This window comes from Oncorhynchus gorbuscha, linkage group LG14 (genome assembly GCF_021184085.1).
Source record: "Oncorhynchus gorbuscha isolate QuinsamMale2020 ecotype Even-year linkage group LG14, OgorEven_v1.0, whole genome shotgun sequence".
Classification (NCBI taxonomy): domain Eukaryota; kingdom Metazoa; phylum Chordata; class Actinopteri; order Salmoniformes; family Salmonidae; genus Oncorhynchus; species Oncorhynchus gorbuscha.
In genome coordinates this window covers 38,477,198-38,504,407 of record NC_060186.1, presented here as the reverse complement: position 1 = coordinate 38,504,407, position 27,210 = coordinate 38,477,198, and the positions used below count along the sequence as shown (strand labels likewise).

At 44.0% G+C, this 27,210-nt stretch overlaps 1 protein-coding gene across 7 annotated transcripts in view; it reads right to left on the bottom strand.

The window, feature by feature from the left end:
• myo6a (myosin VIa) overlaps nucleotides 1-27,210 on the bottom strand; it is a 93,244-nt gene that overhangs the window by 58,244 nt on the left and 7,790 nt on the right. For all 7 annotated transcript variants that reach the window (XM_046297995.1, XM_046297997.1, XM_046297998.1 and 4 more), the window contains exons 2-9: nucleotides 13,669-13,803; nucleotides 5,491-5,560; nucleotides 5,133-5,206; nucleotides 2,738-2,867; nucleotides 1,561-1,666; nucleotides 1,260-1,315; nucleotides 1,075-1,172; nucleotides 777-941 (exon numbers count right to left, since the gene is read on the bottom strand). In XM_046297995.1, the coding sequence (XP_046153951.1) occupies nucleotides 777-941; nucleotides 1,075-1,172; nucleotides 1,260-1,315; nucleotides 1,561-1,666; nucleotides 2,738-2,867; nucleotides 5,133-5,206; nucleotides 5,491-5,560; nucleotides 13,669-13,785 (816 nt within the window). In that variant the 5' untranslated portion in view covers nucleotides 13,786-13,803. The remainder of the gene's footprint in view (nucleotides 1-776; nucleotides 942-1,074; nucleotides 1,173-1,259; nucleotides 1,316-1,560; nucleotides 1,667-2,737; nucleotides 2,868-5,132; nucleotides 5,207-5,490; nucleotides 5,561-13,668; nucleotides 13,804-27,210) is intronic.

The following is a 27,210-nucleotide window of genomic DNA, read 5'->3' as shown; positions in this document are numbered from 1 at the left end:
CAATATTGGACGAAGCAGGAGGGGAGTTTGTACAACTTCCTTAAAAACCTGCCAGTTAACTACAACATAATTGGGTGTCTTAAAAGAATCTCATCCCCCTGACAGGGATCTTTAGACCAATGATGGACAGAAATGGCAGGCACGGAGTAAGTACAACTTCTCTACACAACTTCCAGCTAATAACAGCAGAAGGATGAACAATAATGGACAAGGTAGGAAGAGAGTTTGTACAACTTCTCAAATAATCTGACAACTGACTATAAACAGAATTGGCTTTCGTTTAATTAAAGCGCAATGAAATTGATTCTTATATTTGTGAAGTTTATGGCAAGAAAATAAGCCCTTCTTAAAGGATGGCTGAGACTGCCATCTAGTGGGCTCAGAGGTACAGCGCAACAATAAAAATGAATCCAAAACAAGTATCGTGACTGAACATAAAATGATGCTATGAAAATGTCAATCCTAAACACCAGAACGAGTGAGTTTCCTTAATATTAACGAGGAGCTGTTGAGCTGACTGCTTAAGGTGGAGGAGCTGAGTCCTCACACTGATACGAGGGTCAAGTAGTGTGTTTGAGGGAATCGCCCTTAGCAAGGAGCTGCGGCGGTTCACGAATCTCAATCGCACGATGTCTCGTTATTTGAGATGCAAGATGATTTGTAGATGAGCGATTCTGCGGAGCGCCTTACTCAGGTTGATCTTCTTGAGCGCACATGGCTCCAAGGAGCTAGCAAAAGGTGAGTGAGTTTTAGGCCGGCCGATTGGCCCCACTTACCCTGAAGGCATCTGGGGATTCCAGATGGAACTTGGTCCTGATGTCCTCTGAGGCTCCGGCACACAGCCGGTAGAAGATGTGATAGTTCCTCTCTTCCTGGCTCTGCTGGCAGATCCTGGACTTCTCCAGCAGGTAGTGGGACACAAAGCCTCCCACCACAGTATTCTGATCAGACAGCACCGGTTCAATTAGCAGCAGACGTAGCCAAAGCAAACGCTCAAAAGTATTTTAACAATTTCAAATAGTATTTAAAACACTATTATCATAGTGTTGTCTGTTGACAGTGCTGCTGCTGTACCTTTTCGTTGAAATGGATCTCTACAAACTTCCCAAAGCGACTACTGTTATTATTCCTGACAGTTTTAGCATTCCCAAAAGCCTCCAGCAGGGGATTGGCTGTGGGATTGATGAAAAGAAATCAAAACACAAATCCATACATTGTGGTATTAAGTCATGCTGCTGGGAAGTGAGATTTGTATGTACCTTCAACTATTCTCTCATCAATATCTTGACCTGTTCCATAGGACATTGTTAAGTATCTACAGGGCAGAAAAAAAAACATGTCAGAGTTAATGTGAATATTCTGACTGCACTTCTTCACACAAACCAATAGAAACAGCCTGGCAGATCAGACTGGGGTTAGTCCCAAACAGCACCCTACTCCCCTATATAGTGCACTACTTTTGACTAGTTCTGGAAAATAAATGGTGCACTACATGAGGAATAGGGTGCCATTTGGGACACAACCGGTCTGTTGACGATGCAGAGAACGTCATGACTTTACCGAAGGACAAACTTGGTGTTTTCAGTCTTTCCGGCACCAGATTCCCCAGACACGATGATGGACTGGCTCATCTTCAGCACCCTCATGTCCCTATAGGCCTTGTCAGCTGACAGAGACATCCAGCCATTAGACAGTTTATTTGCACTCTCCTTTACCTCAGTGACACAAAAAAGTATCTCAATGGGATCATAAATGAAGTCTACGGTTGCAATAGCCATGCAGAAGGTACAATGAATGCTCCTTGTACTTCTAAATGATTAGTGTTTACATCAGTAACACACACACACACCACATCATCCAAATGGGATCCTCAAGATGGATGGTTGCATTAGCAATGTCAAACTGTACATTGAATGTCAACTGGAAATAGGTCGCGAAATCACACTGAAAATATGCCAAGACACAGGAAGGCCAAAAAGCCACATCCTGTCCCCCCCCCCCACTATCATCCAGAAGGAGAGGTCAGTACAGGTGCATCAAAGCTGGCACTGAAAAACAGCTTCTATCAAGGACATCAGACTTAAATAGCCATCACTAGCCGGCTACCACCCGGTTACTCAATCCTGCACCTTAGAGGATGCTGCCCTATATACATAGACACGGAATCACTGGTTACTTTAATAATGGAACACTAGTCACTTTAATAATGTTCACATACTGTATTCTAATCAACTTTAGTCAATGCCACTCAGACATTGCTCGTCCTAATATTTATATATTTCTGAATTCCATTATTTTACTTTTAGATGTGTATTGTGATTTGTTAGATAACTGCACCGTTGGAGCTAGGAACACAAGCATTTCACTATGACCGCAACATTTCCGCAACATTTCACTATGACCGCAACATTTCCGCAACATTTCACTATGACCGCAACAATAACATCTGCTAAATGTGTATGTGACCAATAAAATTTGATTTGACAGAGCATAAGTGTACTGTGAAAATTACTATAGACTGCCCTCCAGTGGACAAATGTGAAAGTGTAATGCATTGTCAGCACAACAGTGGCACAGAGACAGCTGTGTGCCTGCATCCCAAATGGCACCCTATTCCCTACATAGCACACTGCTTTTGACTAGATCCCAATGGGTCCTGGTCAAAGTAGTGCACTATATAGGTTAGAGAGTTCCATTTGGAATGCAGCCTGTGTGTTCCTTCCTCCCTAGTACTCACCGATAGCATAGACGTGGGGCGGCAGGGTACCCAGGGACCTCCCATGGTACTGTTTAATGGTCTCTGGAGCGTAGAGCTTTGGGAGGTCAACATACGGGTTCACTGCAATCAGGATATTGGCTACAAACGTCTGGGAGAAAAAACAAAGGGAAACCTGAAGTCAGAAATACTTTAACACAGAAGGTAGTTAAGCAAGATACGGTACTAGTGCTGAGCGATTAGTGATTTTTGAGTTCAGTACATTTTTTTAAACACTATAATGCACCATACATTGTGGGTTGAATGATGTAACAGAATAAAACAATTAATAATTTTATTTTTTATTTTACTAGGCAAGTCAGTTAAGAACAAATTCTTATTTTCAATGACGGCCTAGGAACAGTGGGTTAACTGCATGTTCAAGGGCAGAACGACAGATTTTGTACCTTGTCAGCTCGGGGGTTTGAACTTGCAACCTTCACTAGTCCAATGCTCTAACCACTAGGCTACCCTGCCGCCCCATGATGGTAGTGACTGCCCATAACAGCACTTATTAACCATCATTTATTCACATTAACTATATTTTCTTAATGTATATTACATTTATTTTGTTTTATGACTTTATTATTTCATTCTGTCAGCATCTCATCTCTATAATGTTAGTAGTTCTTCAACATAAGGCATACTGACTGCTGAATACCAACTATCAAATCACTTAAATCATGTATTTTCAGGTAGAGATACCAAGCAAAGCAACAGCACGTTCTGTCTCTTTTCTCCCTCTCCATGTCTGCCCCACACAGACCGGACACGTAGGCATGCAATGGATTATGTTATTGTAGTTAATATTATTTCTGCCATGTTGGAAACCACAACTCCCGACTACGTCGCACAGTTCAGGCTTCATCAGATTTCTCTCTAGAGAAACTGCGCATTGAGCTCACAGGAAAAAAAGGAACATGGAATTCAAATAATTTAACTGATGTCAGCAAATTAGTCGTTTAAAAAGCAAAGAAATGACCAACATTTCAGTTAAATGCTCAATACACATCAAATGGGGTAAACACTTCTGATATAACACCCAGCTTTTCCTCAAGTACCTAACAAAACATGAGTCACATCACTGCTAAAAGTAATTGTCTCACTGAATATCAGCCAAACACTTCCATAGAACACAGCAAGGCAGTTTCTCACTGCAGCCACTAGATGCCACCCGTTGGAAGACAAGTGTCCCATGACTCTCCTCTCCCCACCAGCTGGCATCCATGTCCGCCTGCCTGCCTGGCTGGCTGTCACCTCAGAGGACCTAATTAAGTTCAGTGGGGAACAGGATAGCGCTCTGCTCTCTGGCCAATTACAAAAGGGGTAGACAGGGGCCAGCAGGGAGACTGATGACAAGAGCTGTGTGTGTGTGTTGTGTCCCCTCCCTGATGGACGGTGCGAAGGCCTTGTCATTGTCACTCTGGACTGCCTGTCAGGTGGCTGCTGGGCGGGAGGGTAGTTACAGTGACACGCTCTATAACGGTGTGTGTGCGCGCGTCAATGTAGCGGCCCTCGCTCCCATCAGCCACCGGACATGCAGCCCAGAGTGACAATGACAAGGCCGTCACACCGTCCATCGGGGAGGGAACACACCACAACACACACATGCAGTAAAGTACAGCAGTCGTAGAGAGACAGAAGTGGCTGAGGCGACAGGGCTTTAACATGATAATGAGAGTGTTCGATTGGCCTTGCCACTACTGGTTCAACCTGTTGGAACAAGACTGATGGGGAAGACAGCAGGATGCACACTACCGTTCAAAAGGTTGGGGTCACTTCGAAATGTCCTTGTTTTTCAAATAAAAAGCAAAAAAAATGTGTTCATTTAAAAGAACATCAAATTGATCAGAAACACAGTGTAGACATTGTTAATGTTGTAAATGACTATTGTAGCTGGAAACGGCAGATTTTTAATGGAATATCTACATAGGCGTACAGAGGCCCATTTTCAGCAAACATCACTCCTGTGTTCCAATGGCACGTTGTTAGCAAATCCAAGTTCATCATTTTAAAAAGTCTAATTGATCAGAAAACCCTTTTGCAGTTATGTTGGCCTTCTAGGCAGAGTTCCTCTGTCCAGTTTTTGTTCGTTTGGCCATTGACCTTAATATTTTATTTTTATTGGCCAGTCAGACACTGCTTTTTCTTTGCAACTCTGCCTAGAAGGCCAGCATCCCGGAGTCGCCTCTTCACTGTTGACGCCGAGACTGGCGTTTTGCAGGTACAATTGAATGAAGCTGCCAGTTGACTTGTGAGGCGTCCGTTTCTCAAACTAGACACTAATGTCCTTGTCCTCTTGCTCAGTTGTGCACCGGACCCAAAACTTTTGAACGGCAGCGTAAACACAGGTTAGGTCTGTTATAAAAGTACTTACATAAATTTTGTCTTTACTATACCGCACGCGGATGTTGTTCAATAGAGTGGCTTCATTCAAGTACATCAAAGAACCTGAAAAAACAGTAAATCACAAGCTGTCAAAGAGGATGGATCAAAATGGAAAACACAATGTCACAAAATGGCATTCCTAAATCCTCAGTGGATTTTTTTTGTGTGTGTGGGGGGGGGTAACAGTTTTAGGGTTGTAAATTGAGTTCATTACTTCATATAGTGCTGCAAAACCACGTCGGTGCCCATTAGGGCAACTTTATGTGATGGTAAGAAAGATAAAAACATTGTGCTGTAGACTGCAGACTTCTTGTAAAACAATAGCAGTGTTTGTGCTATAAACTCACAGTTGTCTTCCACATGCTTGTTGACATCATCCTCAGCTGGGAACACTTGGTTGATCTGGGCCGTAAAGCTCTGTCAAAACAAGATGGCCGTGAAACAGGATTGAAATCGGTTCAATTGAAGCAGTTCTCTTTCCAATGCATTAAAGTTAGAGTAGTTCAACGAAGTACATAAATAAAAGTATGTGGCCTAAAATACCAAATAACGAACAAAGGAGACACACAAGTAAATAAACCCATTAAGTCTACTTTGATCAATGTGCCTGCTTTAAAAAAATACAAGTCAGTAACCTTTTCCAAGTCTGTTAACGTGTTCTTTCAGCAATCCCCAAGTTTCCCCAACGGCCACTCAAATACTGACTGTTCAGAACGCCATTGCTTCAAAAAGCCCTGGTGTATGCAGCAGTGAGTGACACGTCAAGGGACAATGAATAATGAATTATTTGGAGAGAGGCAGAAACAGGATCTGGGAGTAACTAGTGAGGCGCTGTGGAGACTGGCTGCAAGCTGCAGCCCCTCCCCTATTCAGGCCCATGGTTGTCGGTCAGCACCTCCACTGCAGAGCACAGCCACCATGCATTATCAGTACACATGCATGGCCCAGGACAAACAATACAGCTAGCTACATGTTCCCATAGGCAGGGCTTGAGATGGGAGGTTGGTGTGTAACTCATAGCATGTGCTTTTAAGGTAAACACATCTGGCGAGTACTATGGGTTATTTCAGAATCAAAAGCACACTGCAACTGCAAGTTAGCGTGACTCCGTATGTGCGAGCAGTTCAGCGTAGTTGATGCATTTCCTTACTCAATCTACCAATAAAAAAATCAAATCAAATTTTATTTGTCACATACACATGGTTAGCGATGTTAATGCGAGTGTAGCGAAATGCTTGTGCTTCTAGTTCCGACAATGCAGTGATAACCAACAAGTAATCTAACAATTCCAAAACTACTGTCTTATACACAGTGTAAGGGGATAAAGAATATGTACATAAGGATATATGAATGAGTGATGGTACAGAGCAGCATACAGTAGATGGTATTGAGTACAGTATATACATATGCGATGAGTATGTAGACAAAGTAAACAAATTGGCATAGTTAGTGGCTAGTGATACATGTATTACATAAGGATGCAGTCGATGATGTAGAGTACAGTATATACGTATGCATATGAGATGAATAATGTAGGGTAAGTAACATTATAAAGTAGCATTGTTTAAAGTGGCTAGTAATATATTTACATAATTTCCCATCAATTCCCATTATTAAAGTGGCTGGAGTTGGGTCAGTGTCAATGACAGTGTGTTGGCAGCAGCCACTCAATGTTAGTGGTGGCTGTTTAACAGTCTGATGGCCTTGAGATAGAAGCTGTTTTTCAGTCTCTCGGTCCCAGCTTTGATGCACCTGTACTGACCTCGCCTTCTGGATGATAGCGGGGTGAACAGGCAGTGGCTCGGGTGGTTGATGTCCTTGATGAGCTTTATGGCCTTCCTGTAACATCGGGTGGTGTAAGTGTCCTGGAGGGCAGGTAGTTTTCCCCCGGTGATGCGTTGTGCAGACCTCACTACCCTCTGGAGAGCCTTACGGTTGAGGGCGGAGCAGTTGCCGTACCAGGCGGTGATACAGCCCGCCAGGATGCTCTCGATTGTGCATCTGTAGAAGTTTGTGAGTGCTTTTGGTGACAAGCCGAATTTCTTCAGCCTCCTGAGGTTGAAGAGGCGCTGCGGCGCCTTCTTCACGACGCTGTCAGTGTGAGTGGACCAATTCAGTTTGTCTGTGATGTGTATGCCGAGGAACTTAAAACTAGCTACCCTCTCCACGACTGTTCCATCGATGTGGATAGGGGGGTGTTCCCTCTGCTGTTTCCTGAAGTCCACAATCTCCTTAGTTTTGTTGACGTTGAGTGTGAGGTTATTTTCCTGACACCACACTCCGAGGGCCCTCACCTCCTCCCTGTAGGCAGTCTCGTCGTTGTTGGTAATCAAGCCTACCACTGTTGTGTCGTCCGCAAACTTGATGATTGAGTTGGAGGCGTGCGTGGCCACGCAGTCGTGGGTGAACAGGGAGTACAGGAGAGGGCTCAGAACGCACCCTTGTGGGGCCCCCGTGTTGAGGATCAGCGGGGAGGAGATGTTGCCTACCCTCACCACCTGGGGGCGGCCCGTCAGGAAGTCCAGTACCCAGTTGCACAGGGCGGGGACGAGACCCAGGGTCTCGAGCTTGATGACGAGCTTGGAGGGTACTATGGTGTTGAATGCAGAGCTGTAGTCAATGAACAGCATTCTCACATAGGTATTCCTCTTGTCCAGGTGGGTTAGGGCAGTGTGCAGTGTAGTTGAGATTGCATCGTCTGTGGACCTATTTGGGCGGTAAGCAAATTGGAGTGGGTCTAGGGTGTCAGGTAGGGTGGAGGTGATATGGTCCTTGACTAGTCTCTCAAAGCACTTCATGATGACGGAAGTGAGTGCTACGGGGCGGTAGTCGTTTAGCTCAGTTACCTTAGCTTTCTTGGGAACAGGAACAATGGTGGCCCTCTTGAAGCATGTGGGAACAGCAGCCTGGTATAGGGATTGATTGAATATGTCCGTAAACACACCGGCCAGCTGGTCTGCGCATGCTCTGAGGGCGCGGCTGGGGATGCCGTCTGGGCCTGCAGCCTTGCGAGGGTTAACGCGTTTAAATGTCTTACTCACCTCGGCTGCAGTGAAGGAGAGACCGCATGTTTTCGTTGCAGACCGTGTCAGTGGCACTGTATTGTCCTCAAAGCGGGCAAAAAAAGTTAGTCTGCCTGGGAGCAAGACATCCTGGTCCGTGACTGGGTTGGGTTTCTTCTTGTAGTCCGTGATTGACTGTAGACCCTGCCACATGCCTCCCTTCTTCGCGAGGCATTGGAAAAACTCCCTGGTCTTCGTGGTTAAATCTATATTTCAAATCCACTGCCCGACTAAGGGACCTTACAGATAATTGTGTGTGGGGTAGAGATGAGGCAGTGATTCAAAAATCATGTTAAACACCATTACTGCACAGAGTGCGAGTCCATGCAACTTATTAAGTGACTTAAGCAAATGTTAACTCCTGAAATTATTTAGTCTCGCCATAACAAAAGGGGTTGAATACTTGACTTAAGACATTTCAGCTTTTCATTTATTTTGAAAACATAATTCAACTTTGGACATTATGGGGTATATTTGTGTAGGGCAGTGACTAAACATGTCAATTGAACACATTTTTAATTCAGGCTGTAACACAACAAAATGTGGAAAAGGTCAAGGTGTATGAATAGTTTCTGAAGCGATGCAGTGGATTCATGTTTATGGAACTATGAACAAACACAAACACTTGGATAACCAAAGCTAGTGAAAGGATGGCTGGCTGCACCTTTCTCCTTCTGCATGGATACATTCTTCTTACCCAATTCAGAGACGTCAACTGTTTTAGCGCCTAATGACGATGGTATCTTCTGACCGAGGGAGTTTTGGTAAGAGCCCAGACGCTTGCTGTAAACATTAACACGCACCACTTGCGGTACTGTTTTAGAAACATAATGAAGGTATCTTTCATATCAGCGAGAAAATAAATATTATTAAAGATAGATATTTAAAAAAATTAAAAACTTTAAATTACTACACACCTTTATAGGGTTAGTGTTCCCACCGAGGCATATCCCAATGTTAGAGCGCTTGTTTATGGGAAACAGACAAAAGACCGAGGTGACCGCCTGTGCTAATTAGCCATCTAGTGTGCTCCAAGCGTTACTACGGAAGTGTAGTTGTCAGATGGACACACACACAGCCTTATGGATCTGTGCATAACTGCTACAGTAAAAGTGTATATTTTTTATTTGAAGGAATCTTTCTCGCAGATGAAAGATAAGTGCCATATGTTGTTTTCGAAAGCCGTATCGCAAGCGATTATTTTTGACGTTTCTAATCATTAAAGCGCATCTGAACTACAATCCCGACGCTGAGTTAACTGGTAAAAACTGTAGGGAGAAGGCAGAATGCAGCCGGGAGTTTGAAAGCTACATTCTCCTGCCCCCAACACAGCAACAGCTAAAAGCCTTCTGCAATTTTACCTTGTCCATTCCACACGTGGCAAAAACATTTCTTCACCAGGGGGAAAAAAAATGTACACGTTTAACAAATATTTTAGAAGTTCGTTTGGGGAACGTATGTGGGGTGACCTTAGGTGGGTCAGGCAGGTTGCAATGTGTGTAGCTAGCTAGGCCAAGCCAGACATAGCATTGCGTCCCAAATGGCACCCTGTTCCCTACATAGTGCACTTCTTTTGACCAGCGCTCTGGGCACTATGTAGGGGATAGAGTGCCATTCGGGACACAACCAGCCCGTGCCAGCTCCCTCCTGCGGGCCATGGGGACCTGTTGGCATCTCCTCTTCTGGGCCAGCAATTTAGATATAGTCTCAATTGGCACGCTATTCCCTATTTAGTCCACTACTTTTGAAAGTATTGCACTATACAGGAAATAGAGTGCTATTTGGGATGTGTCCTTAGGGTCTCCAATAGAGGCACTGCAAGGTTTTAAAACATCCAAGAGTGGAGATGCCAAGGTGACGTACAGTCAGTTCATTCTTCCTGCACTGACATGTGCCACATTCTGGGCCCAAACTGGCAGGATTCCAAAGCACTGAGCCACATGGGGTGACTGAAGGCAAGAGTAAAAGGATAGTGAGGTGGGGAGGGACGGAGAGTGAGGTGGGGAGGGACGGACGGTGAGGCAATGCCCCCTTGAATTTAAATACGTCCCTCACCCCTCCCTCTTTTTTCACAGACACCAAGGCAGAACGAAACAGTGAAAGAAACTGCATCCCTATTCCCTTTATAGGGCACCCATTTCAAACAGGGCTCTGGTCAAAATGAGTGCACTATATAGGAAATAGAGTTCCATTGGGGACACATGACATAACATTAGGGGCCACAGTCAGCCATTGTGGCTCAGGCTGTGTGTGTGTGACACGGTGTCATGCACCGAGAAGCCCCTCTCCTGACAGCCCCCCCCCTCAGGGGTCTGCCAGGCTGCGTACACCGCTGCTGCTCTGAGCGGGATGGGTGTGGAGGAAGGGAGCTGTAGACTGGCACTAACTGGCTGCTGCAGGAACAGAAGACACATTGTGCCCCTCAGACTGCCTGTTACAGCACAGAACGGACCATAAATGCCAGAGAACGGACACATCCGTTACAAATGACTGGAACACACAGACACAGCTTCCTTCATAATAAAAGATCTGACGGAGTCTGATTATTTATGGGCCGGATGCAAACACTAGAAGTGTGCAAATTGAGGAGGACGTTCACTTTATGACAAAGTCACACAAGGAGGTACGAGTTACCATAGAAACTGGGTTTCGCTAACGTCAAGAGCTTTAGCGTAATACATTATCTAGTGAATTAGCAGTGGCTGGTGGCGTCGAAGGGAAAACCTACTTGACTAGGTAAGAGCCACTTTACCTCAGACACTGGGGCTTCATTTTGTACCAGTGGAGGGTAGGATCGATAAAACGACTAAACTACAGCCTCTGGGAGATTTTAGGTTTCACTAGTATGTTAGCTATTGGAGGGTCTTCGTGTCAAGATATGTTTCCGTTAACTTCTCCAGCGATTTTTGGTCGACTTTTAAAAAGTTAATAGAAAAGAGATGTGACAATTGACTGTCGGTAAAAATAATTAAAACTATTTTACAAAAACCTAGTGTCAAATAAAACTGGTTGAAGTGTTTCCATTATCCATTTAGGCGAGGAATCTGCAACTGGTCCTCGGATCAATTCCCTGCCCCACCCAAATTAAAAATACATACCCTACTTGACCAAAAGTATGTGGTCATCTGCTTATCGAGCATCTCATCGCAAAATCTTGGGCATTAATATAGAGTTGGTCCCCTCTTTGCTGCTATAACAGCCTCCACTCTTCTGGGAAGGCTTTCCACTAGATGTTGGAACATTGCTGCGGGGACATGCTTCCATTCAGGCAAAAGAGCATTAATGAGGTCGGGCACTGATTTTGGGCGATTAGGCCTGACATGCAGTCAGCGTTCCAATTGAGGTCAGGGCTCCAGAGAGCACGTTTACCATAGTTGAAGTGTACCTATGATGAAAATTACAGGCCTCTCATCTTTTTAAGTGGGAGAACTTGCACAATTGGTGGCTGACCAAATACCTTTTTTGCCCCACTGTCTGTCTGTGTGTGTGTGTATATATAACATTAGGAACACCTTCCTAATGTTGAGTTCACCATTGCACACCCCCTTCCTTTTGCCCTCAATTCGTCAGGGCATGGACCCTCCAAGGTGTCGAATGCGTTCCATAGGGATGCTGGCCCATGTTGGCCCCATTGCTTCCCACAGTCGGGTCAAGTTGGCTAGATATCCTTAGGGTGGTGGATCATTCTTGATACACAAGGGAAACTGTTGAGTGAAAAACCCAGGAGCGTTGTAGTTCTTGACAAAAACCGGTGCACCTAGCACCTACTACCATAGCCCATTCAAAGGCACTTATATCCTTTGCCCATTCACCCTCTGAATGGCACCCAACCACAATCCAGGTCTTGTCCTTCTGTAACCCGTTTCTTCCCCTTCATCAACATTGATGTTGGATTTAACAAGTGACATCATCAATAAGGGGTAATGGACTGCAAGCTTTCACCTAATCATGATCTTAATGCATTGTATACACACACTGTGTGTGATAAAACACTAGCTAGCAAACTTCTGTACATTTGACCTTATTTTAGCACGCCAAAAATGTAATACTTCCAGGTCAACTATAATATGAATACCATTGTAAAGCACAATTTCTCACCTTTCCAACAAAATAAATGAGACCTTAATGCTGCACATCTACGGAGGACTGAAAAAGGCAATGGAGCTCTGCCAGGTCTTGTTAAAAAGGGCGGAGGGGAAAGCGAAGGCTACTGAGTGATGGTAAAAAGGGGGGAGATGTTGTGCAGGAAAACGTTCTCACAAGTAAACCGCGGCTGTCCCGGCTTTTGAGAGTCATGACAGCTCGCAGCGATGACGCAAACATTTTACTATTGATTGAATGAACTATTGATGAACTCACAAATAATTAACTCACCATTGATCATTTCTTGTTTTTCATTCTGCGAGAGAAGCGCTACTCCTGGTGGAAAGAGGTTGTACGGCACACAACGAGTTGCAGAATGCGTGCAGAAACGTCACGATGTAAAGTACCGCGTCAGAGGTCCGTTTTCTCATAGTTTCTCCAGTACTATTGGTCCATTACCGTTGTCAATCAACACTTGAATAGAAATATAGTTTTACAACTCTGGATTTTAATGCCAGTTTCTACAGTCGCATTAGTTTTCATTGCATCGTTAATTGAATACTGTGGTTACGCAGAATGTATATTGAACAGTGTTAGGAACTCAGTCGGGTCTCAACTTAGTGTTGAGAGTTTGAATAGTAGAATACACTAGGTGCAATTTCAAAATTTGGTTATGCATCAGTAGTTTCTCGTTTTAGGCTCATTGAGTGACTATCAATTTCTGACATGTCAACTAACATTTTTTATATAAAAAAGTTAAGATTTTGTTAGTCTTACTCATATGTTAATACCTGCAAACATTTCTCTACGCCCCATGGCAAAATGGGCACGCAAACCCGCCAGCAACTGCGGCCCCTCAAGATGAGTTTCGATTGTGGCCCCCGCCCCCATCAAATATTTGCAATTTTCAAAATATTACCAGGTATCAGCTACTCCAGTAGATCTGAAATAATTGGATGGTGGAACTTGCATACAGAAAAGCAAAGCAAAGTGATTCAGGCATTCTTGAAAGTCAGTACACGATTTTACCAAGCAGTACACCTTTAAAATAAATTGCAGAGTAGAGGTCCCTCCTTGTCAATCATAAGTTATTCAAAATTTGTCAGAATAAATTTAGAAGAAAATCCACCTGTCGAACAGATTTTAAAAAAGAAAAAATATTTTGAGCATTTATCCTATAGCTGCAGTTAACATGTCACAATGTTTTTTTGGGGGGGAGGGGGGACATTGCTTTTGTCACCTTAACCTGGTGCAATAGAAACCTGCCTACTGATGGCCACCACCACAATTGCGCAAATTCTCTATGTGCAAAATGTTACAGCGATGGATGTCTGTTTTCGCGAGGGTGTGTGTATATTTGCAGGATTTATGATCGCCTACCTTTTGCCCCTGTTTCAGCGGCTCGATGGTCAAGCTGTTGGCTCCTATGTCCACTATGGTCCCCAGCTGGAACCCATCTGCTGGATGGGGCGCCCACACCGGCTTCCCATCCTCCATTGGACCGCTTGAAGAGCACTGCAACACAAAAGGAAAGAAACAGGGGACCGTTAGAGGCCTGTTCACATTCCTAAAGCCATGAAAGTTATTCAATTTTGAAGAAAATAAAAAAAAACACACTAGAACGAGGAGTGGGAGGCTTCGGTGCACAACTAAGCAAAAGGACACGAACATTAGTGTCTAGTTTGAGAAACAGACACCTCACAAGTCCTCAACAGGCAGCCTTATTAAAATAGTACCCGCAAAACACTAGTCAAAGTCAGCAGTGAAGAGGTGACTCCGGGATGCTGGCCTTCTAGGCAGAGTTCCTCTGTCCGGTGTCTGTTCTTTTGCCCATCTTAATCTTTTATTGTATTGGCAAGTTTGCGAAATGGCTCTTTCATTGCAACTCCGCCTAGAAGGCCAGCATCCCGGAGTCACCTCTTCACTGTTGACGTTGACTGGTGTTTTGTGGGTACCATTTAATGAAGCTGCCACATAACCAGCATGGCTAAGTGTGCCTTGAATTCTAAATAAAATCAGTGTATCACCAGCAAAGCCCCTCCACACCACGCTTCACAGTAGGAAACTGACTCCGCATCTCACAAAACACAGCGGTTCAAACCAAAAAGGTCAAATTTGGAATCAGACCAAAAAGGACAGAGTTCCACCGGTCTAATGTCTATTGCTTGTGTTTCTTGGCACAAGAAAGTCTCTTCTTAATGGTGCCCTTTGGTAGTGGTTTCTTTGCATTAATTCAACCATGAAGGCCTGATTCACACAGTCACCTCTGAACAGGTTATGTTGATGTGTCTGTTACTTGAACTCTGTGAAGCATTTATTTGGGCTGGTAACTAATGAACTTATCCTCTGCAGCAGAGGTAACTCTGGGTCTTCCTTTCCTGTGGCGGTCCTCACGAGAGACAGTTTCATCATAGCGCTTGGTTTTTGCGACTGCACGTTTTCCTATATGGACTGACCTTCATGTCTTAAAGTAATGATGACTGTCGTTTCTCTTTGCTTATTTGAGCTGGTCTTGCCATAATATGGACTTTGGTCTTTTACCAAATAGGGTTATATTTGGAATACCACTCCTACCTTCTCACAACACAACTGATTGGCTTAAAAGGATGAAAGAAATTCCACAAAGTAACTTAAGGCACACCTGTTAATTGAAATGCATTCCAGGTGACTACCTCATGAAGCTGGTTGGGAGAATGCCAAGAGTATGTGCGCAAATCCGTCATCAATACAAAGGGTGGCTACTTTGATTTGTTAAACTCTTTTTTTGGATTACTATATGATTCCATATTTTTGATGTCTTCACTATTGTACAATGAAGGCAACAGTAACAATAAAGAGAAACCCTGGTATGAGTAGGTGTGGGGACCTTCAGTCATTACCTATCAATTCAGCCCTGTGCCAAGAGCTGAGTCTGCTTTCCACATTACCCTAAAAGGGACTCACTATTCCAGAAATGTCCCTTTATCCAATCAGGCATAACAAAACAGTCTTTGCTAGTAACTTATTGGCTGGGCTGTAAAATTCACCTGCCCTTGTAAGTTCTACACATCACATCCTCATGCTGATGAGTACTCGAGAGAGAGATAGGCTAACTCCATCGGAAATACTGTGTCTATAAAATACTATTTTCTTTTTGTCTGTCCATAATATTTTGCTACACTTGGCTAACGTCTACCTTGGCGTCTGGCTAACGTCTACCTTGGCGTCTGGCTAACGTCTACCTTGGCGTCTGGCTAACGTCTACCTTGGCGTCTGGCTAACGTCTACCTTGGCGTCTGGCTAACGTCTACCTTGGCGTCTGGCTAACGTCTACCTTGGCGTCTGGCTAACGTCTACCTTGGCGTCTGGCTAACGCCTACCTTGGCGTCTGGCTAACGTCTACCTTGCGCGTCTGGCTAACGTCTGGCTAACCTTGGCGTCTGGCTAACGCTAACCTTGGCGTCTGGCTAACGTCTACCTTGGCGTCTGGGCGTCTGGCTAACGTCTACCTTGGCGTCTGGCTAACGTCTACCCGTCTGGCTAACGTCTACCTGGCGTCTGGCTAAACGTCTGGCTACCTTGGCGTCTGGCTAACGTCTACCTTGGCGTACCTGGCTCTGGCTAACGTCTACCTTGGCGTCTGGCTAACGTCTACCGTCTGGCTAACGTCTACCTTGGCGTCTGGCTAACGTCTACCTTGGCGTCTGGCTAACGTCTACCTTGGCGTCTGGCTAACGTCTACCTTGGCGTCTGGCTAACGTCTACCTTGGCGTCTGGCTAACGTCTACCTTGGCGTCTGGCTAACGTCTACCTTGGCGTCTGGCTAACGTCTACCTCTGGCGTCTGGCTAACGTCTACCTTGGCGTCTGGCTAACGTCTACCTTGGCGTCTGGCTAACGTCTACCTTGGCGTCTGGCTAACGTCTACCTTGGCGTCTGGCTAACGTCTACCTTGGCGTCTGGCTAACGTCTACCTTGGCGTCTGGCTAACGTCTCTAATTTAGCTTAATTCCTGAAACCACATCAGGAGGTTGTGGATACATGGAGTACTGCTACAGACCAAAAGGTTGCACGTTCGAGTGACAGAACTGTAGCATTTAAGCTAACCCTTTTCCTAACCTTAATAAGCTATCTTTAAGCTAAATTAACCCAGTTAGACATTACCTCAACACATACTACCACGTACTATACATGCCCATGCAGTACTCTAATCTAGTCGCATGAACCAAATGGGTTACTAGAACTGTCTGGATGGTTGTTCCACCTCAAAAAGCACAAGGAGGAAGATAGATGGTGGGGGTCAAAGATTGCAGCTCTGATTTTAGTTTCTTCATCCTGTGTAAAATGTATTCTCAGTGAATTTGGAGAGGTCGATTTTTTCAGAGAACTTAAAGTTATATTTATGTCCCCTCCAACACTAATACTACCAGGTTCTTAACACTAGACGCTGTTCCTGCTATTAAGTGAAATAGTTTGAAGATTCGTATTGGTTTCCTTACCCTGGACAAGATGACAGCAATCCATGATTTGGTTTTGTTGGGCACTTTCCAAATGCTAACTTTCTAGCATGTGTCAAATTCAATGCAAGTCAATGGTACCTAAACTCAGCAAGGAAAGCATCCTCTCATTGTAAACTGTGTTTATTTTCAGCCAACTTAACATGTAAATATTTGTATGAACATAAGAGTCAACAACTGAGACAAACTGAACAAGTTCCACAGACACGCGACTAACAAATGGAATATAGTGTCCCTGAACAAAGGGGGGTCAAAATCAAAAGATGGCCACACCAAATACTGACTACCAGCCGTATTAAGTACTGCAGTACCCTAGCCCTCACCCTTTGATCCAACAGGTCCCAGACGTGCTCAATGGGATTGAGATCTGGGCTCTTCACTGGCCATGACAGAACACTGACATGTCTTGCAGGAGATAAGTCACACTGCTCATTCTGTGCGTGGTGGCATTGTCATGCTGGAGGGTCATGTCAGGATGAACACCACATGAGGGAGGAGGATGTCTTCCCTGTAACGCACAGCGTTGAGATTGCCTGCAATGACAACAAGCTCAGTCCGATGATGCGGTGACACACCGTCCCAGACCACAAAAGACCCGCCACCTTGATCCCGCTCCAGAGTACAGGCCTCGGTGTAACGCTCATTCCTTCAATGATAAACGCAAATCTGTCCATCACCCATGGTGAGACAAAACCGCGACTCGTCAGTGAAGAGCACTTTTTGCCAGTCCTGTCTGGTCCAGCGGCATTGGGTTTGTGCCCATCGGCGACGTTGTTACCTGCGATGTCTGGTGAGGACCTACCTTACAACAGGCCTTACAAGCCCTCAGTCCAGCCTCTCTCAGCCTATTGGGGACAGTCTGAGCACTGATGGATGGATTGGCCATTCCTGGTGTAACTCGAGCAGTTGTTGTTGCCATCCTGTACCTGTCCCGCAGGTTTGATGTTCAGATGTACCGATCCTGTGCAGGTGTTGTTAAACGTGATCTGCCACTGCGAGGACGATCAGCTGTCCGCCCGTCTCCCTGTAGCTCTGTCTTAGGCGTCTCACAGTACGGACATTGCAATTTGTTGCCCTGGCCACATCTGCAGTCCTCATGCCTCCTTGCAGCATGCCTAACGCACGTTCACACAGATTAGCAGAAACCCTGGGCATCTTTCTTTTGGTGTTTTTCCCCCCAGAGTAGGTAGAAAGGCCTCTTCCGTGTCCTAAGTTTTCATAACTGTGACCTTCATTGCCTACCGTCTGTAAGCGGTTAGTGTCTTAATGACCGTTTCACAGGTGCATGTTCTTTAATTGTTTATGGTTCATTGAACAAGCATGGGAAACAGTGTTTAAACCCTTTACAATGAAGATCTGTGAAGTTATTTGGATTTTTACAAATTATCTTTGAAAGACCTGGTCCTGAAAAAGGGACGTTTCTTTTTTTTGCTAAGTTTATATGAGCATTTACACACTTCATGTCCAAATCATCCTAATGCATAAAAAATGGAATGTGGAACAACGATGTTACTTTAGATGACTTGGATATGAAGTGCGAAAACTAATATTAGTTACCATTTTCTTGCAATTAATTTGTGACACAAATGCTAAAAAGAGTTAGCATTTGAAACAGTGACCAACAAAACCACCGCATAGAATGCTGTCAAATGAATCCTATAAATAAAAATGCTTATTTGGGTGCAATGAATTATAATTAGATTTCTGAGAAATGAAGCTAACTCAGAATAAGGTTTCTGTAATACTCGTCTTATCAGTTTCCAACTACAGAAACAAATGGTGGGCGTCATGGATTGCTGAAACGACATGGAAAGACACTGGAGCCATGCAGAGTGAGGCAAGACTGAACCTGATACATACCCACCCACAGAAGCCTACACACTGCAACATCTGACAGTTTAGCTTCAGCAGAATTATTGAAGGTTCAATGAGCACCTAAAAATGCATGTAGGCCCATGTGTTCACAAGCAGAATTGTGGTCACATTTTAGCTCGTAGTCTAAAAGTAAAGGTCCCATGGCAAAGGGCTCTCCTTCTGTATGTGTCAGAGAGTTCCATCACAGGGCTGACTGGCATACATCACGCATGTTCATCATCACATCCATTGGCATGTAAAAATAAAATAAAAAACAGAAATGCAAACCAATGACTGACTGCACATCTGCGAATGGCGTTCTCCGATGCAGCTATTAATAATGGTGGGAAGAACTATCAGTCTAGCGTACAGACCGCATGATAAATCAGGCAGATATCACATATGGCTGACAACAATTCCTCCCTCCTGGTAACTGAGGGGACAGTAAACAGTGATCGAAGCCATCGGACTCTGTCTGCGTCCCAATACTCTAGTCAGTGCCATTTGGGTTGCAGTCTCAGTTTATATGATGGTAACACAGTAAGAGTCACGCCTGATCATGTGATTTCAACATGCCGTTCTGGAGCGAGTACGAGTTGCTACTCTATTCAGGCAATCCATTAAGATTCCTGAACGTACTTTAGGTATGCCAGTCAATCTTCACAGCTCATGCCATTGATCAATAAACTAATGTAAGGCACTCCGGCACATTTGAAAAAGGTTGAGCAATGTGCATTTGAAGAAAATATGTTACCAATCCCTGGGCAGAGGAAAGGGCACGCCGAGACTTATTTGCCTGGCCTTGTGACAAGGGCTGCACCTTATTCCCTGTGTAGGACTAGTGCCCAGCCTTGCCTATATGGCTGTGGTAAAAAAATAAAAAATAAGTTGTACACTATATAGGGAACAGGGTGCCATTTGAGACACAGACAAAGTCCTGCTGTGATGTATTGCTGCATCATGGCAACTCCAGCACGGTGCCCGGGCAAACGCCTGGCAACTAAAGAAGACATTTTTCACAGGAATTGATTTTGGGGGGGGGCATGACACGCTGGCTCGACACACCTACTAGGACAATGCTTGTGTAACAAGGAGGTATTTGCTTATCAGCCCACATCTCTTACAATTTACATAATAAGCAAATAAATTTGAGGAAGACATCAAGGCCAGTAATTGGTTTCGGACATGAACAACTTGAGCAATGCACGGCTCTTTTTCAGTAACATTCAAAATGTAGGCCTAACTCAAAGAAGCTCAGCATACAACATAGAAAATGACATGGGAACTTAAGGGGTGACTTTTTGTTCAGCTCAACGAAACCACTAAATCTTGCTTTACTGTCCTGCTGGAGTCAGGTACATTAGCAGCAACAATGGAACATACGCACTACCGTCATGCAGAGTTCGCACAGCCTTATGCCATCATGATGAACCAGTTGCATCAGTGATTGTGTTGTGTGTACACGTGAAATGTCAGCTGCCCCCCAAAGTATCTTGTGAGCGCACAACCACAAAATGTAAAATTCTCAAAAGTTTTAGGGAGGAATCTGCACCGTTCTGACAGAGCTTGGTGTTTATTATCAGATGTATTAGGTAACCAAATTTGACTTGGATATTGGATGTAAAATGTTAATATGTTAGAACAGCAGTAACCAAATTAGGGGTCGCCTGATATGAAAAAGAGGTTGCAGGAACATTTCCCAAATCCAGAGAAACTAATATATACAAAGACAATAGTTTTTGTGGATCTCAAAAGTCATTGTAAAATGTGGTTACCCTTAAATTATTCAAATCTAAAAGAATCAAATTAAACCAACCAATGGGAAAAGGCCACTTGACCATTGCCCTTGGAATCATTCCTACAGTTCATGGCTAGGCTCGCTACGAAACACTATGACAGAGACTTACATATTACCGCCCAAAATGTATATGGTGAAAATAATGTGTGGGGAGGCAGAGGCACAGAAACTCACATCAACACCTTTTATCAGATATCAATTCTTCAAGTGTTGCCATTGCTGGCAATCAACTGAACAAGTCAAGAACTCCATAGCTTACGCTCTCCAAATGGATGTTAACTGTGAGGGAGGCGAAGACTCCCATGCATTGACATCTCGGGGGAATACTATTCACAAGGAAATATCGTTCGGACTCACAATTCACAAGCCTGAAACGGCACAGGGGATGTTCAGTGTGCTGCATGGCTATATTGACGAAAAACAGATCCCATGGGGTTGAACGGTGGGCTTCCGCAACAGATGGAGCTCCATCCAAGGCGGGACGGCATCTGCACTCTAGTTATGAATGGTGTCTCCCTCCGTCATATGGACGCACTGTATGATACAAGAGCAACTGTCGGCAAGAGCTTATCACAGAACTGAGATTTACTACAGCAGGTAACTTCGATTGTAAACCACATCAAACCACATCCACTGCCTGTTAGTTGTTTTTGTTGCTATGTGGAGATGTGGGATCAGAACATGACGATGATCTATATTCACACTGACGAGGCTACACAACAAGGCTTGGTGGTTATCAAGAGGGAGGGTTGGAAAGATATCACATTAAGAGGGGAACTGTTGTGATTCACAATGGATGTAAAAAAATATATATTTTTTAAGACACTTGGTTGACTTTGTGTAGTGAAAAGAATGTCTCCTTGCCTATGTAACAGACATATTTGGGAAACTGAATGAACTGAACATAAGCATGCAGGGGAAACAAAAACAGTGTGAGTGATCGAGTCAGTGGAAAGACTGTCTTTCAAAAGCGAATCATGCTTTTGAAAGAAAACAGCATCAGTAAGTGACGCACACGAGTGGTGACTGCTCACCGCCAACGTTTGGCAGAGCACTTCGGGACCTACTTCCCAATCCGTTTGACTGTGATCCTGGCTCAGTTGTCATGCAGGTAAGTGAAATAAAACTGTTCGAGCAGTCATGTGACAGAATGTTGCAGACAACGCATTCACGGTACCCTTCGCCAGCTCATATCTGTGTGAAGCTGGGTTTAGTGTGCTGGTCTGCAGAGATGAGGTGCCCCGACTTTGCAAAGCTCAGACATTCATTAAGCACACTCATCTCATTAGTTGCGTAGAGATAGATAGACATGTCAGACTAATTTGCATGTGACAGTCATAGCCGGACATAAAAAAATAATAAAAAAAAGTGATTGAGTTGAGAAGACAAATCAGAAACACTGTTACATGCTGACCACTTGCGTGCGCCATGGTGATTTGGCCCACCCACATCAGGACACGCAGGATGAAATATCAAAACAAACTCTGAACCAACTATATTCATTTGAAAAGTATTAAACATTTATGGAAATCGCTAGCTAGCTTGCTGTTGCTAGCTAATTTGTCCAGGGATATATAAACATTGGGTTATTTTACCTAAAATGCAAAGTCCTCTACGCCGACAATGAATCCACAGATAAAAAGGGTAACGTTAAACCGAGTTAATAATATAATAAATATAATATGCCATTTAGCAGACGCTTTTATCCAAAGCGACTTACAGTCATGTGTGCATACATTCTACGTATGGGTGGTCCCGGTGTTCGAACCCACTACCCTGGCGTTACAAGCGCCATGCTCTACCAACTGAGCTACAGTTTAGTCATCACTCCTCCTCTAGTCTTATTTGGCCTTCATATAGAGGTTGGCAACCAACTTTAAGGTGCATTTCCACCACCAACTGGAGTGGGGACCTCAGTTCATCTTTCAATCACCCACATGGGCATATGCTCCTAAAAACCAATGAGGAGATGGGAGAGGCAGGACTTGCAGCGTCTCAAATAGAACCAAGCACGCAAAGCGGTCGGGGTGGTCAGCATATTAGAATGTTTTTCCATTGACTGCTATAGCCTCAAACAAAAAGTCAACATTGGCTGTTCATCACAAATGTCTTCATATGGTTGGAGTCATGAGGATTTTCATAATTGACGATTCAGAACATGAAAATCATGTGTCTTGGTAAAATGGATTTTGTTACATAGAATGTCATCACCAAAGCACGTTTTCACACACTCTGGGCAGAGTGGGTGGACACGCTACTCTCGCTCTTCTGAGGATGCCACAATCTGTCAAAACAGAGGGAGGAAAATATGGGAGAAGAGCTTAGGGAGGATGCCACGAGGGGTGGGAGTGTGTGTGTGTATTTGTTTTGGGATACATAGCCAAGCCTATTCACTCTAACCAAAATGGTATTTAAGAAAAGGGACAGTTCTGTGAAGACAGTTAACCAGTGGTATTCATTTGAACGTTCAGGCCAATGGCAGCTACTGGTTGAGGTTTGTGTGTTTCTGAAGAGGAGCTGGAGATCAAGGCAGACTGTAGCCTTTCCATTCTAAAGAAACACTGCTACCTTAGCAGAGGAAATAGTTGAGAGGCAGTGTTTGAATGGGTTGTGAGTTATGCATGTCGGGCCTACTCTTCACTCGGCCACAGTGGGAACAAAAGAGGATTGTTGGAGTATTGTGTGTACTGTCCGCTGCACACAGAGCTTACTGTCATGGTAAAGCAAAGTCACGTGGTGGAGAGAACAACATTTTTTGTTTTAAATAAAAATGAGTCTGCATCCCAAATGTCACCCTGCGCATTACTTTTGACCAGAGACTAGGGGCCCTGGTCAAAAGCAGTGCACTATACAGAGAATAGGGTACCATTTGGGACACAGACAGCTTCTGAACACAAAACCCGGTGATGGGTTTAGAAACAATGGGCCTGGAGGCTGTGTTGAATGTGCCAAGAAGAGCTGAGCCTTCAAAGCCTTGTGAATCTGCCTGCATAGTCTCTTTCAATTTCTATGACACTCAGCCTTTCTTTCTATGGCTATGCTTAGCTCTATAAATATAGCACTTTACTGGTATGAACTATCGTTTCCTGTTTAATGTGTTTAACATGATTGGATATCAGATATATCAATTATTGCAGCCTGCAAAATGTAAGCTAATGGTGGTATGAGCTCAGAGTGGGAGAGGCCTACTCCAGCAGATTAGTGTGGACTTTAATAACATATGTCGTGCTTAATAACTCTGTTAGAACTTGCATCACGGAGTAAGAGTCAGGTGGAGGTGGTTTGTCGAGACATGACCTATGTCCCAGAGTGAGAGAGACTATAAAAGTATTGCTTCCCTGCCCTGAAGGGTGCGTCGGTTTGCCCTAGAACACTGTACATACCTGACAAAAACAGGTTTTGAAACTATAGGGGCTAATGATTTAAGTTAACACCTTACAGATACATCTTGTTATAACTATGTAGGGAATTAAATTTGTCACTGCCATGCTCACACAAAAGAAATGTTTTTCGTCAGAAAGGGTTCCACCCAAAGAAATAGAATGAGTAGAACAGGTTCCAAACCTCTAACCTTGGCAATTGGTCTGGTAAACTCATTCTAAGGTTCAGAAATAGGGCTTTCATCCATGCCCTGTTAACTGGAGCTAACATAGGCTCAGCAGGAGAAGTTCCCAGATCCTGGTTCCATCCAGTCTGGTATAGGAAGGTAATGCCTACTAGGGGGTCAAGCTCACCAGACATGAGTCTAGGGTTTAAAACAAGGGTTTTAAACTCAGGGGGTAGCCAACAGTAACAGAACTCTGCCTGTATTACTGCTCATGTTCTCAATTTGACAACATTTCTCCAGGTTGTGTGCCCAGTGAGCGATTGACCCAGTATAGGCAACTGTACAAAAGCTGAAGCACTACTCTCCTAAAGCCAAGCCTTGCCCAAACTAGGAGTGTAAAAGGATAAGAAGATTATCAGCTTTTTGCTATTGAAGTGGACAGGATCCTCCCCTCCTGAGTCCCCCCCCTCCCTCATTCCTAGAGACTCCATTTTGTGAACTTCCTCCCAGTCCAGTGAATTTGGTTTTGATGAGGTCAGCAGATGCAGTGAATCCAAAGCCTAACTTCAACCTACAACCCCTGTTACACAGCTTAAAGATTGACAAGAATCATCTTCCTCACGTCTAACCCCATTAAAATGTTTCTCTTTTTCTTAACTTAAAAGTTAAACATTGGACAAATTCTACAGGTCTAGTGGATCGAATCAATTCCTTCCTATTGGGCCTAATTCCTATTTCATACAGTTGTTTAGAGGTGTTGGGCATACAGTGCATTCAGAAAGAATTCAGACCCATCGACTTTACACAGTTACATTACAGCCTTATTCTAAAATGGATTAAAATAGTTCTACACACAATACCTCATTATGACAAAGTTGAAAACATGTTTTTAGACATGTTCATTTTTAAAATAAAATTACATTTACATAAGTATTCAGACCCTTTCTCCTCTACAGATCCTCTCAAGCTCTGTCAGGTTGGATGGGGAGCGTCGCTACACAGCTATTTTCAGGTCTCTCCAGAGATGTTCGATCGGGTTCAAGTCCGGGCTCTGGCTTGGCTACTCAAGGACATTCAGAGACTTATCACTTACATTTACATTTAAGTCATTTAGCAGACGCTCTTATCCAGAGCGACTTACAAATTGATGCATTCACCTTATGACATCCAGTGGAACAGCCACTTTACAATAGTGAATCTAAATCTTTTAAGAAGTAATCACTTCTGGGTTGTCTTGGCTGTGTGTTTAGGGTAGTTGTCCTGCTGGAAGATAAACCTTCGCCCTAGTCTGAGGTCCTGAGCGCTCTGCAGCAGGTTACCAAGGAACTCTGTACTTTGCTCCATTCAGCTTTTCCTCGATCCGGACTAGTCTCCCAGTTCATGCTGCTGAAAAACAATCCCACAGCATGATGCTTCCACCACCATGCGTCACTGTAGGAAAGATGACAGGTCTCCTCCAGACACGACACTTCAAGCTAAAGAGTTCAATCTTGGTTTCATCAGATCAGAGAATCTTTTTTCTCATATGAGTCCTTAAGGTGCTTTTTGGCAAACTCCAAGCGGGCTGTCATGCGCCTTTTACTGAGGAGTGGTTTCCGTCTGGCCACTCTACCATAAAGGCCTGAATGGTGGAGTGCTACAGAGATGGTTGTCCTTCTAGTTCTCCCATCTCCACAGAGGAACTCTGGAGCTCTGTCAGAGTGACCGTCAGGTTCTTGGTCAAACTCCCTGACCAAGGCCCTTCTCTGATTGCTCAGTTTGGCTGGGCAGCCAACTTGAGGAAGAGTCTTGTTGGTTCCAAACTTCTTCCATTTAAGAATGATGGAGGTCACTGTGTTCTTGGGGACATTCGATGCTGCAGAAATGTTTTGGCACCCTTCCCCAGATCTGTGCCTCGACACAATCCTGTCTGTCTCGGAGCTCTACGGACAATTCCTTCAACCTCATGGCTTGGTTTTTGCTCTGACATGCACTGTCAACTGTGGTGTCTTATAGACAGGTGTGCGCCTTTTCTAAGTCATGTCCAATCAATTGAATTTACCACCATTGGACTCCAATAAAGTTGTAGAAACATCAAAATAATGATCAATGGAAACAGGATGCCCCTGCGCTCAATTGAGTCTCATAGCAAACGGTCTGAATACTTATGTAAATAATGTATTTGTTTATTTTTATAAAATTTGAAAAACACTAAAAACCTGCTTTGTCATTATGGGGTAAATTTGTGTTGACTGATGAGGGAAAAACTTGTATTTAATCCATTTTAAAATAAGGCTGTAACATGACATGTGGAAGAAGGGGTCCGAATACTCTCCGAAAGCACTTTAAATAACAATTGTCCAAATTCAATCCAACTTTAAACCACAAAAGGATTAAACAAATGTTTTGCCCCTAATGAACTGAGCAGCATTTCTGCCTGAGCATAGATGAGAATGTAATCCTAAATGCAATGCACTAGATAAAGGCTACATCCACTGGTATTATTAAAAAGTCAAACTGACTAAAAAAGGGCCAAGGTGGCTTACAGATCACACATTATTACCTGAAATTAAAGTATCAGTAAAACATTTTAAATGAGCTTAACATGTTCAGTGTCAATTCACTTCTAATGTGCCCAGTCTTATTGGCACCACAGCTTCCAGGAGCTTTTAAACTCCTCTGGCAAGAAGCCCATCACTATTCAAGTTCATATTAAAAAAGTACACACTATTTTATTTCCAATCATGCTTCGAGTAGTGCGCCATAATCTTTGATTCCATCGTCACATACAACGAGTCGTGCCAATCTTCCATTGACATACTGTATGCACAGGCTAATTTTGGTGCGAGTCACTCAAATAATGATTCCACTCACTGAACACGGGACAGAACTGGGGCCCTGTCTGTGCAGTCGGTCTTTTGTCAACTAACCCCTAAGATAACTTCCTCTACCGCCAGTCCCTCGAGACATGCAGACAAAATCTCTTCCCCACAATCTTGTCTTTTCAGGCGTACAGTAATGTGAACACCACTGATTATTCTACGTGCACGTCCCAAACGGCAACCTATTCCCTTTAAAGAGCACTACTTTTGACCAGGGCCCATAAGTCTCTGACCATACGTAGTGCACTCGGGAATAGGGTGCCATTTGGGACTCAGAGACTCTACAGATGCCCACAATGAATAGAGTGGAAGCCTCAGTGGCGCCATGGTCGGAAGACACTCCAATAGCAACAGAGGCACACCGCCA